Consider the following 19,583-nt stretch of genomic DNA (forward strand, 5'->3'; position numbering starts at 1 on the left):
CATCCATCGGTCAAAGAACTGCTCGACACGGCTCCGTGGTCTTAACAAAGGTCTTCTGAAGCGAATCGATGCGTTTGTTTTAATATTAGCGTTATTAACGATAATGTCTAGCTTCCGTTATCCCTCGGCTGCGCATGAACCAGAGGCTTGTTTTTTCCAGCAAATGACGGTGACGAAAGCTCCCGCACAGAGGATACGGTATCCTATTGGAACAAAACGAAAAATGCAGCCTTTGTCACCGGAACGTACGACAGGCCTGTGTCATTTGCCAGAAAAACAAGTCTCTGTCAATATGGATATTTCTCTTAAACAAATGCATCGATTCGTTTCAGAAGACCTTCGTTAAGACCATGGAGATGTGTCGAGCCGTTCTTTGATCGATGGATTCACTTTTTGGAGTCTCCAAAAATTGCCCCCACTCACTCCCAATTTACTGCTTGGAAGAAAAATTCATCCATCGATCAAAGAACGGCTCGACACGGCTCCGTAGTCTTAATGAAGGTCTTCTGAAGCGAATCGAAGGAAAATGATACATGGTATTATAACTCCGACTGCATTATTCTTCAAGAAAAAAGTCATATTCAGTCAGGATGCCTTGAGGGTGAGTAAAACATGGGGAAATTTAGTTTTGCCTCTGAAATATCCCTTTAAATGAAACCTGCTTGTGGAGATTCCTGCAGTGGTTTAAACTGAAAACCCATTGGTTTTGAGTGGGTTTCTATCTAGTTTTCTGGGTTCTGTGTGACTTTTTAGTTTCTGTTTAAGGGTTGAAAAACTTCACAGGTATAACAAAGCTGCGTTTACTGCTTAATACAATCCTTTAAAATCGACTGTTTTGTGAGACTTCAAAATATTTAAAAATACAGGCTTCTCCACTTATATTTCCTTTCTGAAATGTAAAGTATTATTATAAGGGAACACTTAAAAGGATTATTCACGAACAAAAAATCTGGGTTAACTTCAGTACTTTCATAATTGAAAAACAAATGAAAGTTATAAAACATAATTTCAAAGTGATCTTTAACATTCACAGACAAATCTGAAAATATAAATATTATATTAAAAAATATCTTTATCTATGCATTCTTTTATGTCTTACAGGGCAGTGATGGGCACAAATCCATTTATGCTTTTTATTATTTGAATGAACATAAGAAATTATTTAAAAAAAACTGTGTTTGAGAAATTGCTATAAATTATTACAAAAGAAGATATTTTGAAGAATGTCGGTAACTGGCCCCATTCTGTCACGAAATTGGCAGAAGAACCCAAGCGCAGACAGGCAGTGAAGGGGTTAACAGATATTTATTTTTAAACAAAGCACAAAACCGAACAAAAACACCCACAATGGGGGAAAACAGAACTAAGAACTATAAATAAAACAAAAGACTTCCCACGAGGGGGCAAAATGAAAACAAGACAAATAAACTAAACTCAAAGACACGACCAAACGTCTTAAATCATAAAAGGCACAAAACTCACAAAACACGAACAGGCAAGGAACAGGAACAGGAACAGGAACAAGCACACGAACACGAACACGAACACGAACACGAACACGAACACGAACACGAACACGAACACGAACACGAACACGAACACGAACACGAACACGAACACGAACACGAACACGAACACGAACACGAACACGAACACGAACACGAACACGAACACGAACACGAACACGAACACGAACACGAACACGAACACGAACACGAACACGAACACGAACACGAACACGAACACGAACACGAACACGAACACGAACACGAACACGAACACGAACACGAACACGAACACGAACACGAACACGAACACGAACACGAACACGAACACGAACACGAACAGCACAACGCAGTACACGCAATACAAGAGCACAGGACAAAGAAACAAGAGGGTATATATAGGGGAAGACAAACGAGGGATAACGACATGGGGCAGGTGTGGGACATTAAACACTCAGGGAAAGATAACGAGGAAACGAGAGGAATGGGGTCAATGACAAGACACTGGAGAGAACGTATATTATTGTCAAAAGGACAATAATATGTTTCTCTCCACACATAACCAAAGACTTTGTCATGACTCTGCTACAGCACCAAGAAAAACATGACTAAGGAAGCAGAGCCATGACACATTCACTTGCATTGGATTTGTGTCCATACAATAGAAGTGAAAGGGAACCGCAGCAGTTTGGTTACCAACTTTCTTCAAAATATCATCTTTTGTGTTCTGCGAAAGATAAAAAGCCATACAGGTTTGAAGTGACAAGTGGGTGAGTAAATGATGACAGAATTTTCATTTTTGGGTGATATACAACTTTAAGAGTACACAAGGCCAAGTTTCTACAGTATAGCAGGAAAAACCTAGTGTACATATCACAACTCACAGTAACTACTGGCAAAAGTAACTACTGTACAGTATTTGAAGACATCACAGATCATATTGTGTAATTTCTGAGCACATATAGATATATTTTACATGTATTGAGCAATTTCTGAGCACATATAGATATATATTATGTATTGAGCGCTGTTAGTCACCACAGTTATAAATGCACTTGATAAAATACCTAAAAAGTATTGAGAAGTATTCATAGGAACATTAGTACATAGATGGGTTGATCTGAAATCATATTCAATAAGAATAATTACATATAAGTAGGTTTATGATGATAATTTGATTATTTGAAGAAGAATTGATGATTTAATGACACAATCTGTACCTGTAACCAATGATTGTTCATATAAATGCACTTAATGTCACTTTAAGCATGTTTAAAGCACATTTGAGCACAATGTAACAAGGTAAAATCCAGTGATGTTTTTAGAGGCCTAAAGTTTGGAGCCTGTTGTGCTCTCTCTGAAACTTGGGGATTTTCCACTGTTTAAAAGTAACCATGATTACGCACGTACGCCACGCCGTCTCGTATGGAGACCATGGCTTGTTTGGTGGTCTCGTGTAGTAACCATTGTATGCAAATTATTTTAAAAATGATGTAATAACCAGCGTACCACCATTAGATACGTACCTTGTTACCTGGGACTTATTGGTGGCAGGCAATTAACAATTGGTTAATAAAAATAAGAGATAACAGGAAAATACCTGATTGGTTTCAGAAGAGACCACCTTTCAGAAATTTTACTATAACTGTAGACTGGAAAACAATTGGTTTTTAGATGACTTGGAACATCTCACTTTGTTTGGCTCGAGCAAATAAAGTTAACTCCTTGACACCCGGACCTTCTTTGTCTGAGAGATTTTTTGAACTACAAAACTGATATTTTTCCACAACAATCACAGACATCATTATATAAATCCATAAACCCAGTCCAGTCCAAATCCTACGACAGCTGCCACACTTCACCGTCTTGGGTTTCTTTCTTCTTAGCCAGAAGCGCAGTGATTGTAGGTTTATTCAACCTGCCTGGCCGTGCTTATCCCTCAGGGCAAAACCCACGCAAGTGTGGCCTTCCCTGCTGGCTCCATTTCCACATTTGCCTAAGCTGTGAGCACCACGGCGCCACCACATGTTCTCCCATGTCAGCGAACTTATTAATTATTAAATCAACAATCCCGCAGGAAACAGATGGCACAGATAGCGGGTAGCTAACGCACGTCTGCCTGGCATGTGTGTGTGTGTACTGTAGGTAAGTGGGTGGATTTAGACTACCTATAGGATCTGTTACACGTCCCAGCAGTGCCCTGTGCCAGTTGGCTAGCAGGCTGATTTGTGCGTATAGCATAAAACGAACTACCGTACAGGTAACCATGGTTAGTTTTTAACGCAATTATTTCAAAATCTGGAAGAAAAAGTTTTACAGTTTTTTGTCTAGGTGAACACTGTTTGAAATGATCAGAGCCGAAGTGTTAACTCCAGTTTAACCGAAGTGATTGTTATCACGCTACAATCTTTATTTAAACGCTCTTTCAGTTTGGATTAAGAGACATGAATGAATACATCACGTTGTGATCTGCTCCTACAGCACTGAGCTCATCACCCAACACTTCACGCTGATGAATGACATGGCTAAAAACAAACATGTGAGGACGGCCACACCCAACCAACGTCAGATTGATGCATTTTTTCATGTTACACATGCATATTGTCTTAAAGAAGTAGTTCACCGAAAAATAAAATTCCCTTTTCATTTACTCATGAAAAGGGTGAAGCTTCAAAAAGCACATATACAGTATTAAATCATCATTAAAGTAATCCAAATGACTTCAAAACATAGCCTGAAATGTTAACAAGCAGATCAGAGCACTAAATTCAAATATTGATGTAACTTCTCATGATGATACAGACATAGGGCCGCTAGTCATGGGTCACGCGAGAACCAGTACGATTTGAAGTTCCTGAAGTGGCGTGGCACCATATAAAAAATGAATAAGTAATTTACATCTGGGATGACATGAGGGTGAGTAAATTGAGAGAATCTTTATTTTGTTGTATTTTTAAAAGTGCTGCACACTATAACACAATGAAAATGAAAAAAACTTTTCATGTTTATCAATTTATTTATTTATTATTTCATGTCACTTAAAGGGATAGCTCACTCAAAATTCATCATTTACTCACCCTCATGTCATTCCAAACCTATGTCTTTCTTTCTTATTTAGATAAAAGATATTTAGAAAAATGATGGTAACCGAATAACGGCGGTAGCTATTGACATGCATTGGTTTTGTGTCCCTACAATAGAAGTGAATGGGTACCGCCGTTGTTCGGTTACCAACATTCTTCAAAATATCATCTTTTGCTTTCTGCTGAATAATCACACTAAATTTGTCAAATTAAACCTCACACAGTAACTCAATGGAAAAGAATATGCTTAATGCAGCCACATTTGGCTTAATATAGCTCACTGTAAACTAATGAATAATAAAGTGCCAGTGTAAAGCGGTTTGGGAAGGTTGCTTTCCAAATCATGTGCCTATTTGAAGAAAATCCGGTTTTCAAAGCTCTGTCGTTTGCTTGAGTACAAACATTCAATGCCTTCTGTTTCTAATTCTAATTTAATTGCAATATGAATGGCATAATTATAAGTGTTGAGTCTGTATCGAATCATCTGTTCCTCGGTTTAAAACGGTTTCCAAGAGATGCCGACGAGTTAAAGGAGACATCAGATGAAAACCCCACTTTTTCTGTATTTAAGTGATATAATCGGGTCCCCGGTGCATCTAGCAACCCAGAAAACGTGAAAAATAAGAACCCAGTAAGTTTGTTTGGTGTGTCTTTCCCTGCAAGCATGTGAGAAATCGAGCCATTCAGATTTCGCTCCGATTGTGACGTCCAAAGCGTATTTTATTTAGTGGTGGGCGATACTGCAAAATTTGGTATCGATCCGATACCAAATACATATAGGGTCAGTATTGCCGATACCAATACCAATACGATACTTTTTACTTAAAAAAAATACTTTTGTGTAGGGGAGAGCAGTATGTCATTGTTTCTCAGGTGAATGAATGATCAATTCTTTAGACAATATTTTTTATTAATGTATTGAAGTCACAACGCTTCTCTTCCTCTCGGCCATCCTGATCTCTCATTCAATGTGCTGTCAGCTTCGCTCACTCAGTTCGCTGCTCCTCGGGGGGTTGTGTCAGTGAGTCACGTGACGACACAACAACGAATCGCAGCAGGAGGGGGAGGAGTAGCAAAGTGGGCCAGGATGTGAAAGCAGCGTTTGCTCAGGATTGTAGAGGTAGAAGACACGAGCAAAGTATAATGAACGTAGAGGTGAGATATTTAAATTAAAATATCGATTCAATTACAATTGTATCGATCTGATACCAATACCAGTGTTGGCATCGATACTATCGATATTTAGATCGATCCGCCCACCTCTAATTTTATTATAATGTTACAGCCCCTTAATCTACACAGTTCCACCCACCACGCTCCGCCATTGTTGTTTTCACAAGCGACAGCGGTGTACGTGATGCCATCAGGGCCGGATTAACCATATGGGCAACTGGGCAATTGCCCAGGGGCCCACGACCTCTAAAGGGCCCAGGGCGGTGACGCCAATCAACGTGCACTGAGCCGGTCGCGTGACGGCAAGCTCCGCTACACAACACAACTCAAAAAATGCAAACATGGAGAAGCTAAGTGGGAGCGCTAAACGGAAATTAAAAAAGGAGAAGGATATCAGGAACGCAGAAAATTTAAAATATATACCGAAAATAGGGAATTTCTTCACGCTAGTAAACGTTAGCAACTGTTCTGCTAAGGCAGCATCCGTCAACGAGGACAGCTCAGCTAGCCAGGACATTTCTTCACTGCCGGCGCTAGCTAATGTTCACAGCCCCGAGAGCGAAGAGCCCCGGCAGCATCTTCAACCGACGGCCCGGATTCTGCTGCGACCGTTGAGGGAAGCGGTGATGGTCGAGTCTCACCGCCATCTGAGCCGCTCGTCGAGTCTGCGAGCAGCCCCTGTACCTCAACGCCTCTACTCCCTGTGGATCCTGCACTGTGGGGGCCGGTTACAGAGCCGCTCCGTGAAGAGGCGATCTTCCGAGGGCCTGCAGCTTTCCAGAACCGGTCTGCTAAGTGTCTTGCTTCGGTGAGGGAGTCCGGATTTGGGAGTAGGACACGCTCCCTCACCAACGATCTGCTTCATTGCCAGATTATGTAGCATTTCTTTTTGTCTTGTCTAATTGAGAGAAATTGACAGATTTCCAAATGTTTATCTTGCACAAAAATGTTTAACCCTTGCCTGTCTTGTTGAACTGTGATGTGACAGGTTGTTTTCTGTTTTAAAACAAGTTAAAATGAGTTTAGGAGCAGATGATACTGCATTTTATTTATTTTTTCCTTGTGGTGGCTCCATGAAAATGCTGTAAATTGTTTATTGTTGTTGAGAGAAAACAGCAGATTTCAAAATGTTTATATTGCACTATAACTTGATTGTCCTGTTGAATTCTGAGGTGACAGGGTGATTTCTGTTTAAAATGAGCTGAGGACCAAAATGCTACATGATTCTAGGAGATTATGGATTTTTGTTTGTGTCTTGTGTGTGGACTTCCTCTGTGATGGCTCTATCAATTCAATACATTTGTGTTGGGAGTAGGTGTTGTTAAATAAATATTGGATGCTTTGAAAGTGGTTGCTTATTTATTTTTTTGTGAAAATGGAGGACACTTCCTTCACTCTCTATGTAGTGGGTCAATTTTGCCAGATTATACTGATGCCAATGCGTTTTGTTTTCATAACATGAGTGAATGGCCTTGACAAGAGAACACAGTGGTGCATTTGTAGTTCTATGAGCATTTGCACATCTGTACATCAAAATGCACTTGATGACAGTTAGTTATTGAAATATTGAGTATATTTACTGTATTACTGTAATTTATTCTGTATTTTGCCAGATTATGGTGATCCTGGGGTCGTGATGATGGGGCCCTTGAATATTGTTGCCCCGGGTACAGTGAAGTGTTAATCTGGCCCTGGATGCCATGGCTACAGTTCGTGGACAACATGCAATGTAGTCGCTGCACAGAGTCCAAACCTAGGAAGATTTTATTTTATTTTCAGTGGAAATCCATCAGAAACCATAAGTAAAAACCTGCTTGTTTGCGCGAATCACTTAAAACCGGAGTGCTTTTTCAACCTGGGACAGTACAAGCAGGATTAGCTTCAAAGTTGTTCCTCAAGAGGGATCGAGACCGACTGAACGAGACAAAAAACTGACGATGTAAGTAATAATATCAACAGTCTGAATTGACGTAAATGTACCGTATATATAGGAGGATAACGTTAGCATATGATAGCGAAGGGAGCTAAGTCAGTCACGGGCAAAATAGAACATTCAAAGCCAGTGTTAAACTTACTGTATATAAGTGCAGATGCACACTGTATGAGTTTAGCTGTATGAATGTTAATACATTATGTGCGTTAATATGTTTAGCTGTGGCAAGCTGTTTGTTTTGCTGATGAACAGGGGCGAACACTGGGGTTAGTTTTGTTTTAAACGTCTCAAATCATTCGTGCTTAGGCTGAAAAATCTGTCACAGAAAACTAGCTCTCACGTTGTGTGTGTAACGTTATAACTTGTCAATGACAAGCGCTAAAATCCATGTAATTCCGCTGAGATCTGCATGGATTTTAGGTAAGCATACATGCACAACGTAAACGCATTAGGATGCGCTGTTTGCTGTGACTGATTTTTTGTCTCCGGACGAATGATTTGAGATGTTTAAGATGAAACTAACCGCAGAGGAATTCAGGAAATATCATTTAGCTAAACCATTGCCATGGCAGTTCTACACGTGTGTTGTTGACACGCCGGACAGAAGGGGGGTGGGGTTCACTGTAACTCATTATCAGTTAAAGAGACATGCACCAAAACGGGTTGCTGTGAGCATGTCACCAAAACAAATGAAAATTCTGTCATCATTTACTCACCCTCATGTTACTCACCTGCATGACTTTCTGTCTTTTGCAAAACAAAAAACAATTTGAAGAACATTAGTAACCAAACAATACTGGCCTCCATTGACTTCCATTGTGTGAGCCCAAAACCACAGAGACATTTCTCAGAATATCTTTGTGACGAGGGAGGCGGGACGAGAGCCGTGAGAGAACGAAGCGAGGCCGGTGGCGCGAGTGATAATGAGTGTCTCGCATCTCTCACGGAGGAGCTCCGGAAGCACAAGAGGAGGACCAGGCCTGGACATTGTTAAGTTTTAGTTATGTTTGTGTAGCCGGCAGTCGACCGTGAGGTGGCTGCCGGCCTATTATTTCCGTGTTATTGTTTGTTTATTTTATTAAAGTTTTTGAATGTTCGCCGGTTCCCGCCTCCTTCCTTCCCTACTTTGAACTGTATTACACTGGTGCCGAAACCCGGGAGGAAGGAGAGACATGCTGTCGGAGAGCCATCGCCACTGAGAGGGATCGCTGCGCTGCGGAGTTCGGGCAGTACGGACAAGGGAAGTCCGCGAGAGGCTGCCCGAGGCGGTGGTGCTGGAGCAAGTATGCGTCGGCTGGGACGGAGAGCTCGCTGCCGTGCTCCTGGGCCGAGGTGGGGTGGCAGCCATCCAGGAGGGAGCGGAGGAGTCCTCGCCGTTGGCCGTGGGCCGGAGCCTCTTGCCGCCTTGCCATGAAGGGGAGGAGCAGGAAATGGGAGACTCGCTGCGGGCTGCCCTCAGCCGGAGGAGCCATCGCCGGCCGCCAGGGGACGGAGGAGGATCGAGCCGTCCACCGAGTGTCCAGTACCACCACATGGCACTGCGAGGAAGAGCCTCTCGGCTGGCTGAGGACCGAGCGACAGTGTGTCGGGGAACCGGACCAGATTTTTTTTTTCTGTTTTCCTCTCTCCCCTCTCTTGTCGCTGTCGCTCCGTGTGCTTCCGTCTCCTTTTCTCTCATCTCGTCTTGTCCGAGACTGGCCCCTGGGGGGGAGTAGAGCACAGTCTTGTGGGTACTCCCCGGCCTGTGAGGGGCGATGGGGGTATGTGACGAGGGAGGCGGGATGAGAGCCGTGAGAGAACGAAGCGAGGCCGGTGGCGCGAGTGATAATGAGTGTCAGCTGTGCATTACACCGGTCTCACATCTCTCACGGAGGAGCTCCAGAAGCATAAGAGGAGGAGCGACAGGAAGGCACGAGGAGAGAGGACCAGGCCTGGGCATTACGTGTTTTAGTTATGTTTGTGTAGCCAGCAGTCGACCGTGAGGTGGCTGCCAGCCTTTTACTTTGGTTTGGTTGTTTGTTTATTATATTAAAAAGTTTATTTAATATTTGCCGGTTCCTGCCTCCTTCCCCCTTTTATACGAACATTGCTACAATCTTTTGTGTTCCACAGAAGAAAGAGTCATATACAGATTTTTAACAACATGACGGTGAATGAATGATGAAAGAATTACATTTTTTGGAAGACTCTCTATGTAAAAGTGTCACGGACACCGAGGAGAAGAACCCAATTGCAGGCAGCGGGGATGAAGGGGTTAATAAATACTTTAATTAACAGAAAACAAAACTCTGAACAAAGGAAATACCCACGAAGGGGTGTCTGACAAGACGAACTAAAATACAAAACTTGAAACCAAAAACTTCCCTCAAGGGGGCAAAATGAGAACTAAAGTTATAAACAAACACAACTCACATTCAGGGACACATGATACTTTATGGGGTGACAAAGGAAGATAACGAGGGGCAGGTGAGGAACATAAGACACGGCAGGGAAGCAATACGGGAAACGAGAGGGGCGGGGCCAGTGACGAGACATGAGAAAGCACATGGAATGTCAAAAGATAAACACCCCATGACTTTCTCACATTAAACATAAGGGATCTGTCACGATCCTGCCACAAGACTAGAAAATCCTGAACAAGAAGGCAGGACCATGACAAAAAGTCCCAAAAATATGTGAAAATACAGAATACAATATCTGACAGGAAAGCTTTTCATAGCTAGACAGTATTAATAATAAATTAAAGGGAAAAAATATAAACAAATTCCAGCCAAAACACGTTATTTTACTCTAAAGCTTTCTTTTTTACTTACTGACCTTCAAATAGTATAATACAACTAATGTGAGAATGAAAGTACAAACAGTAGTTATTTAATTCTTTTTACAGCCACATTTTAAACATTCAACAGCAGGAACTCGCCTCACTTCATCCGGCCCACAGCGCCAGCTCTAAATGCCAGCCCTCTGCTGACAAAGTATGAAAAGGCTTAAAGACTTAAAGACTCAACTGATATGCTTTTAAGTCAAGGTACCAAAGGTGTTAACTCCTGCTGTAGAAATGTTTTGAAAATTGCACCCTTTTCATTCTACACAAAACACAGAAAGGAGGTACTCATAAGGTTGGAAATGGAAATAAAAAATAATAATAATACAAACAAGAATAAAACGTGCTTACCCTGCAGTGGCATGTTCATTTTGTGTCTCTTTTACAGCAACATAAATAAACAACGCAGGCCGACTAAATAAGCTGATTATTGTTTGACCTAAAAAGAGTAACAATTTTTAAATTGTTTTTTAAAGTATAGGTTTCAAATTTCTGTTGTATTTTAATGAAAAACGTATAATGAAACATAAAATATAAAACCTTTATGACCAACAGAACTGACAATTATAAATTATGGCCAGTATTATATTATTTAAACAAACTTTTATTCTAGATGTGATTAATCGTGATTAATCGTTTGACAACACTGATTAGAAACAATTAATCGTAGAATTGCAACATACCAAACATGTGACAACCTCACCCGACGTCACAATTATAAAAAATACCTCTGAAAGCAGTTTAGCATGCAACAGGCCGGACTGGAATATTACCGTACATTTCCTGCATGACCACCAAAATATCCAACCTGACTCAAGCAACAGATCAAGGGTTCAAATGAAATGGCGGGACATTATTGAGAGGCTTTCTCTTTTGTTGTATTGTTAAACCCAATATGAACATGGATTCCAACAGTTTGCTCAGTAACGAGAAAAAACCTTATCGCTCGCTAAAGTAGAGGCTATTGGTAATCACACGCTCCAGAAAGCCACAGGCTGTGGAAGAAAACCCCCCCTGCTGTCTAAATATAAATCTGAACTTTATTCTTTCTATCCGACCCCTCTGTCCATTCTGATTGGATGAGCACTGGCTTAGCACGTCTGCTTAAATCGCTTCCTTTGGGCTCAGATAAAAGCACATGCATTATTAATCCTTCACTTCTATTACACCAAAGGACAGCCGATGAATCAGACGTGTGGCATCAGTGTCTCTGTCCGTTTCAAAAAGTTGTTGGGATAGATTACAGCTGTTCTGGACACAGATCACGGTGACATAAAAAAATGTAGTAATACTGTCACTAAGAATTTCAGATGTGTAGGGATTTCTTTTACTTGGCTCCTATAATGTTTATATGATGGTGGCATGTTTTCTTAAAGATTAGCTTTTATTTTCCTTCTTTATAAAATAAAATATACTGCTGCAGTTATTTTGCAACACCATAAATAATGCTATAAATAATGCCCAGTATCCAGCTGGAACATGGATAACATTAAATAGGAAAAATATAAACCACACACAACACAATCATCACGATCGTATGACAACCTTGCCAAAGTTTTAAAGTGACAACTCTCAGCATGAATGTACGAGGCCTATCGTGAGCACTTTGTGGCACAATCATGTAGTAAAACCCTCACTGAAAACATTACAAGTGCCCATCATACAGCAATGACTCTTTCTCATAGAGACATTTGATTTAATTTGATTCCCTTCCGTTCATCAAAGGTCATTGTAATATAACATCCACATCCAAGTGGAAAATATACCAAGAATGAATTGCACTAACTAATAGCGCTGTTTATTTCTATGCGCCATCTGGGTTATTTCACCGCTTGGCTCACTCAGTATGCAAAACAGGTTATGCAAACGTGTCCACAAAATCTGTTTGCATGCCGCAATTCCACATCTTTCAGGCTTGTTGTGAGCACTGGGTTGTGGAAGGCTGCAGGCTACCACAATCCAGCATGCGAATAGTTAATCACGTACGATCATGATTAAAACATTTATAAACATGATTTATGTATCCATACCTCTAACTGTAACTCTAACAAAGTGTGTGATGAATAATGAAGCACAAACCTCCTCGTTGAGTATTTCTTGACATTGTGAATAGTTTCCCTTCTTCGCCCAGGTCCCATTGGCGAGACATTCTCTGTACACATTATCTGGAAAAAACACAGACACACGCACGCAAAATGAGATGTGCATAGCTAACAACAAAGTAGAAAGAATTTTTACCTAAAAATATGATGTTATGACATCGAGCAAGTTGTCACTTTTTTAGGGCACATGGTAAATGATTTGTTTATAGTTTACTAAGTGCAAGTGTTTGAGTATTTTTGTATGTAATAAGATATTTAATGGCAGGATCCATTTGAACAATTTATTGTGACAAAATGCCCTACGTGCCCTGACTGTTTTTTAATAGCATGGTATGTGTCTGACTTTAAAAAACAAACCTACTCTAAATATTTACTACAGTACAAAATGTGACAACTAGCCCCAGTATTCCCTTATAATTTTTATGACAAATCTTCCACCTCACGCACTGTATTTTTTACATTATTTGGAGTTATGCAATGACCTTAAATGCAAGAAATAATATAAAAAATATAACATACATGTGAACTATACACCCAAAACTGAGATTGATTTATAGATCCACCCCCACTGCTAGGGTTGCCAAATGCCAACCGTCCCATATTAGCTGGGACGTCCCGTATATTGAGCCTGCCTGATTTGTCCCGTACGTGATTTCCCATGTCCCGTTTATTGACTGCTCTGCGGATTGAAGCAACAGCAGCAGTGGTGATCAAGACACTTGCGAATGATATTACTGACACCTGTCATCTAATCACAGCCCCTCTGACACACATCAGTTTACATTAAGTAGGCCAAAATGCGGCATTGTTTCTGAATCTGCAAAGCATGCATCGGTCACTCACATGCTCCCTCAGACCTCCGCGTCACACACACACACACGCACGCAAGTGCGCGCACACACACACACACACACACACACACACACACACAGACAGACAGAGAGGCACGCGTGCGCACACACACACACACACACACACACACACACACACACGCACACACAGACAGAGGCGCGCACAAAGCAGTGTTGCGGTGTTAACAAACTTTTGACAGAAAAGTGCATAGCAACATGAATGTAGTTTGTCTATACATATGCACATCGTTTGTTACCCAGACGGACGCGTAGTCTACTATTTTATTAATTTATGTCTGAAAACAGAAATTGTGCATTTAGCTGTGCTAAAGTGTTAAAATACTGTACAGTATTGTATGTAACCATATAGAGAGTAAACGCAAATACGAAGCAATGACGTCTTGCCTATGCTTATTAGCACTGCTGCACAGATCAAAATTTGTCCCGTATTTCATAGTAACAAAGTTGGCAACCCTACCCACTGCACATGAGCAATGACTAAATATGTACTGTATGTGACATAAAAGAACAGAAAATGAAATATCTGAAAACCTAAAACCTTTGCTTACTTGCTTGACAAACATTGTATGAGACATATGCCCAGAGTGTGGGTGTGTATAAAAGAAAAATGGGAGTTTAGGTTTTTATTTCCCATTTCATTAGTCAATTTGCTCAACAAGACCCTGTATTGTGCTTTCAATGGCTATTATTAGATCCAACCAGGAATCTGGGGCAAAGTTTTATTTTCATGAAGTACTTCAAGAACCTCTGCAGCCCACACATGATAATACATATCTATAAAAACATAAGCCACTGGAGCAGGTAATGTCTGGTACTGTATATGATGGTATAATACTCCAGGGGTCTTCAAGCCAGTGTACAAAACATCTTCAACATCTGTTATTTTAAACAATCAAAACTCAATTCTTTGGAAGTGTCTCACAATGAACAAAGCTATTATTAGCTTTAAGCTATCATGGGAGTGATGCACAAGTTGAAAAGTCACGGTATCTTATCAACTTCAGTTTCCATGGTAACTTCTGCAACTTTGGCAATTTGTCTGGTGAAGGAGATTTAAAAAGATACAATCCTAACAAGTTTAGAAATTAAGAGGGTTTTAGACAAAAATATCATTAAAAGTGATACAGATGTCAGCTAAATAAATCGATGCTAATTTTTCTGTAGCATTTTATAGTTGTTAATATTCTACTGTATGCTTAGCTATACATGTTATTACATAAAATATGACTTAAAGCTGACTTCATATTAACAAATTCATCAAATAGCTTAACTCTTTTAAACCATTTTCCTCAAAGCTTGGAGTGACATCGTACATTGAGTGACTCATGAAAAAATTATGCCAAGCATTTGTGGTTTGTCAACTGATGATGTCCCTTGAAATTTGGCGAGATGCAGATGTTAGGTGCGGTTGAGAGGGGACTTTGATGAACATTAATATTTCCATTCTAAAGCAATTTTGTAGAGTTTATCATACGGTCTCGTGAGAAGGACTAACAATAGACATTACCGTGAGAAGTAAACAAACAAACCCCCAAAATTATGTTAACCAGACAAATCAGTACATCTAAAAATCTGAACCTGTTCCTGTAGCTCGATTGGTAAAGCGTTGCATTAGCAGTGCACAGGTCATGAGTTTGATTCCCAAGGAACACACAAACTGATAAAAAAAGCCCTTGAGGAAAAAAAGCCCTTTTGATAAAAGCATCTGCCAAATGCATTAATGTAAATCTAACCTTAATTCATAAAAAGCAGAAAAATCCAGACAAAACCCCCAACACTCAAACCAGAAAGTGTCTGAAACGCACTTAAAACTTAAAGAGATTTGTGAACTCAACCCAAACACTGACTGCGGGGAAGGAAATGCTCTTTCCATTACCCTCTTATAAACTCCCTCTTCTCTTTACTTTTCGCCCATGGCTATATTGATTCAGTAACTGAGGGAGAAAGGCAGCTCCATAGATCACTCAACCAATCAGGGCACATAGGAACCGCTGCACGGCAAGTTATTTGTAAACCTCCCTATCCAACCGTCTGATCAACCACACAACTGCCTGGGGTACATGTAAAGACAAGGGCACATTTATGTGATGATGAGTAGTGGACGATGCTGGAAACAATGATATTCTTCAGACAAGGGTGAAATGGTGCTTGTCCTTGTGTCGTGACCAAAGGTAAACGTGTGGTCTATGACACAGTGTTAATTTCGTTGACGAAAAATACGACGAAAAGTATTTGTTAACGACATGTTTTCACTGACGGAAACGAGACGAAAACTAAATAAAAATTAATGCAGGATAACGAAGACTGTAATAAAAATATACTGACATTTTCGTCAACTAATAAAAACGAGACGAAAATATTCTTGTCCCACCTGGCGGACATCAGTTTGCGCGCATGTGCTGCTTATCTCATATAAACGGTAGAGAGAAGGGTAAGCACAGACATATATTCTGTCTCCACACGGTTTACAAAGCGTCTATTTTCCTTCACGATCGCCGGTAAAACGCTGCAAACTTGAAGCGCGACTGCAGGCGAGTTACCCCGAAACGCATTACAAAGGCAAGCTCAAACGTTTTTATATACCTATGTTAACGTATCCGCAAACACAAGCTGCTGCATAGCGTGAAATGCAACATAGAGTCAGCCAAAAGAAAACCAGCGCTGTCCTCTACTGATTATAGAAGTGATGAAGTGAGTCGAACTGTACATTCGATCCAAATATGTAACATGTTTGCATGACTAAAGAAATATAATACAATTTATATAATATGTCTTTTTGAAAGCTATTTCTCATTCATTGCTGTCTCAAGCAAAGACAGTGCGCTCTTACTTCAAAGAGGCATGCCATAAGCCAATAGCCTTTGAGTGTGAGCCCTGTCAGAGCGTTTCATTGGTTGAATGAACTGAATGAATACGCCCTACTTAACGAGTCATTTGAATCAAATGGGATTGAATGAACTGGAACATGTCGGTCATGGTCTAATATTCTGTGTTCCAACAATGCATATCTTGTTACTGAACTTTATAAAGGTAATGACCTGGTTTAATTTCATTCTAAGGTGAAGCAAATTATGTCAAAACAGTTGAATCTTTGTATAGAACATATAATTACACCAAGTTAATGATTTAAACCATTTAGATTTTAGTAGACTAAATATAATGTATATTTATTCGACTAAAATGTTTTTCATATTTCGACTAAAACTAGACTAAAACTAAAATGATGGGGTTGACTAAAATGCGACTAAAACTAAATTGCATTTTCGTCAAAAGACTACGACTAAAACTAAATCTAAATTTGCTGTCAATGCTATGACATCAGTGTAACACACCACTGACAGATGAACGATGCCATCCTTGAACTGAGGTGAAACAGGAGGTTTTAATGAAAACAGGTGAATCCAACAGAAGGTAAACTGGGTAACATCCATGGAAACAGGTAAATCCAATACAAGGTAAACTAGGTATCATCCACGGAAACAAGTACATCCAATACAAGGTAAACAGGGTAACATCCACAGAAACAAGTAAATCCAATACAAGGTAAACTAGGTAACATCCACAGAAACAAGTAAATCCAATACAAGGTCAACTAGGTAACATCCACGGAAACAAGTAAATCCAATACAAGGTAAACTAGGTAACATCCACGGAAACAAGTAAATCCAATACAAGGTAAACTAGGTAACATCCATGGAAACAGGTAAATCCAATACAAGGTCAACTAGGTAACATACACGGAAACAAGTAAATCCAATACAAGGTAAACAGGGTAACATCCACGGAAACAGGTAAATCCAACAGAAGGAAAACAGTGTAACATCCATGGAAACAGGTAAATCCAATACAAGGTCAACTAGGTAACATACACGGAAACAAAGGGTCGGCACTAGTGAACACAAAATTACAACTAGACCAGGGGCCCGTTTCAGAAAGGAGGTTTAGTGAAAACTCTGAGTATATTAACCCTGAAATGAGGGAAACTCTGGGTTTTCCGTTTCAGAATGTGAGCTATGTCAAACCCGAGAAAGCGTGGTAACTCAAGCCCATTTCTAAAAGAGAGGTCACCTATACTCAGAGTCAGTAACCATGTAACTTACTCTGTGAACCTAACCTGGTCGGGAGCAGGTTTTCTTTGGTAAACCCAGAGTTTCTTTCCATCTCCTCCCCTATTTAAAGCGCAAGTGGTGTCCCTCATTCATTAATTAATTAATAGTCATTCATGGCACACATTTTGATCACACATCGACCATCTCAGTGACTAATGTCATATGTGCTTTTATAGAGGATTCTGCATTCATTCATAGGGATGTTCTTTGATTTCAGGAGAGGAATTTAGGACCCGAGGGGAATTTTGTCATTTCCCTGTGTATTTTTAATAAAACTGTACCATTCTTCTTTACAATTAATTAGATATATCAAAACATATCTCATCCATCCGTACATCAATAACATCAGCCATTGTGCGTGTATTTCATCTTATTACACGGCTCATTTGAATGCTTGATTCTGATTGGCTGCCTATACATTATCCCTTACAGAGCAGATTCTTTCCCTTGTGTTCTCACAATTGGTAGTTTTCTATGGAGGATAAGAAATGACTTAATAAAGTTTATAAATAAAGTGCATGAATAAAGAAATTAATAAATACAGACGAATGCAAAAATAAAGTGATAAAGGTAATAAACAATTAATTTAGACATGCAGCCATTCCTGCCCAAAACTGCTCGGAGCAGGATTCGAACTGGTGATCAGTCTGACTTTGTCACGAGAGACTGACACAGTATTTATGGGGAGTGAGAAGATGAGAATTTTTTATTATTTCTGTTGTTTCATTTATTTACGGATTCATTTGTTTGTTTAATGGTCCATTTATCTTTTTATCAATTTAAACTTAAGTCATTTTCAGCACATGAGTAAATTCACTGTATGCATAGAGAAAGTGTGCCTTGCTCTCAAGCGCTTTCTGCCGCCACGTTGCTTTTTTGGTGCCGTTCCCATGGTGAATCGTAATATCAGAGCTCCTGATCATGGCTTGACGTAGTTGTGGTGTACGCGCTTAACTCAAGGTAAGTCTACCCAGAGTTGATAGAACTAACTCAAATCAGCTGTTCTGAAACCAAAAACTCAAAGTTTCGCATCTCAGTGTCAATCAACTCAGAGTTCACATTTATACTTGGTGTTGGTTGAACCTCCTTGGTTGAAAACAGCCCCCAGACCAGGACTAGAACAAAACACACGGTGTCCAGGGTGAAGAGACAGGTGCGGGGTGTAATCAAGGTAATCAGGGATTCGATAGTATTCGATAGCTGTGGGGGTGTTGTTACAATCAGGTTGTTGACGTACATAGGTACAACTGTGTGGGATAATGTTTTTTTTCTTTATCATAAATTATGCTTATACCCTGTACAGCACTTTGTTACAACGATTGTTGTTTTTAAGTGTGCTTTATAAATAAATGCAAACTTGAACGCGAACAATCTCAGTTGCAGCATTACTCATCTTCCAAAATCTGTTTTTATTTTAGGATTTTATTTAAAGTCTCACTTTTGACTTGCAGTTTAATATTTCAAATGAATTGCTTGACTTGAACAATGAATTTTGACTTGCTGGTTTAAATATCAATTTAGCCCGAAAAGTCCAAATGTTATGGACTATATCCAATTACAAAAATAAAAATGGACATATATTTACCCATTTTCATTGGGTGAAAATATATTTACTGTATATATATACACAAGTCGTGGCCAAATGCAATGGAAAATTGCTTTTTATTAAAAATATTTTTCAAAGATGTTTTAATTTTTTTTTGTTAATGTTGCATTGTTGTACTTGGAATGTAAACTGAAGCTCAAATTTGGTAACAATTTAAGAAGATTTTCCAAAAAAGGACATGCAACGTATTTTCTACAGACTGTTTCAGCGGCAACAACATAAAGAAACATTCTGCGGCCCAAACTTTACTTCCGATAGACCTCAGCAAAGAATCTACTGTTGAGTAGTTTTAATTTAGTCCCTGAAACACATTTTTACTTTTGAGTAAAGTATAATGACTCTATTTAATTAACTTGAAGTTTTAACTAAAAATAAA

At 39.7% G+C, this 19,583-nt stretch overlaps 1 protein-coding gene across 3 annotated transcripts in view; it reads right to left on the minus strand.

The window, feature by feature from the left end:
• crhr1 (corticotropin releasing hormone receptor 1) overlaps positions 1-19,583 on the minus strand; it is a 121,088-nt gene that overhangs the window by 48,876 nt on the left and 52,629 nt on the right. For all 3 annotated transcript variants that reach the window (XR_008963816.1, XR_008963815.1, XM_057345583.1), the window contains exon 5: positions 12,598-12,683. Coding sequence is in view for 1 of the 3 variants with exons in the window: in XM_057345583.1 (XP_057201566.1) it covers positions 12,598-12,683 (86 nt within the window). In the remaining 2 variants the exon portion in view is untranslated. The remainder of the gene's footprint in view (positions 1-12,597; positions 12,684-19,583) is intronic.

Source organism: Triplophysa rosa, linkage group LG11 (genome assembly GCF_024868665.1).
Source record: "Triplophysa rosa linkage group LG11, Trosa_1v2, whole genome shotgun sequence".
Taxonomy (NCBI): domain Eukaryota; kingdom Metazoa; phylum Chordata; class Actinopteri; order Cypriniformes; family Nemacheilidae; genus Triplophysa; species Triplophysa rosa.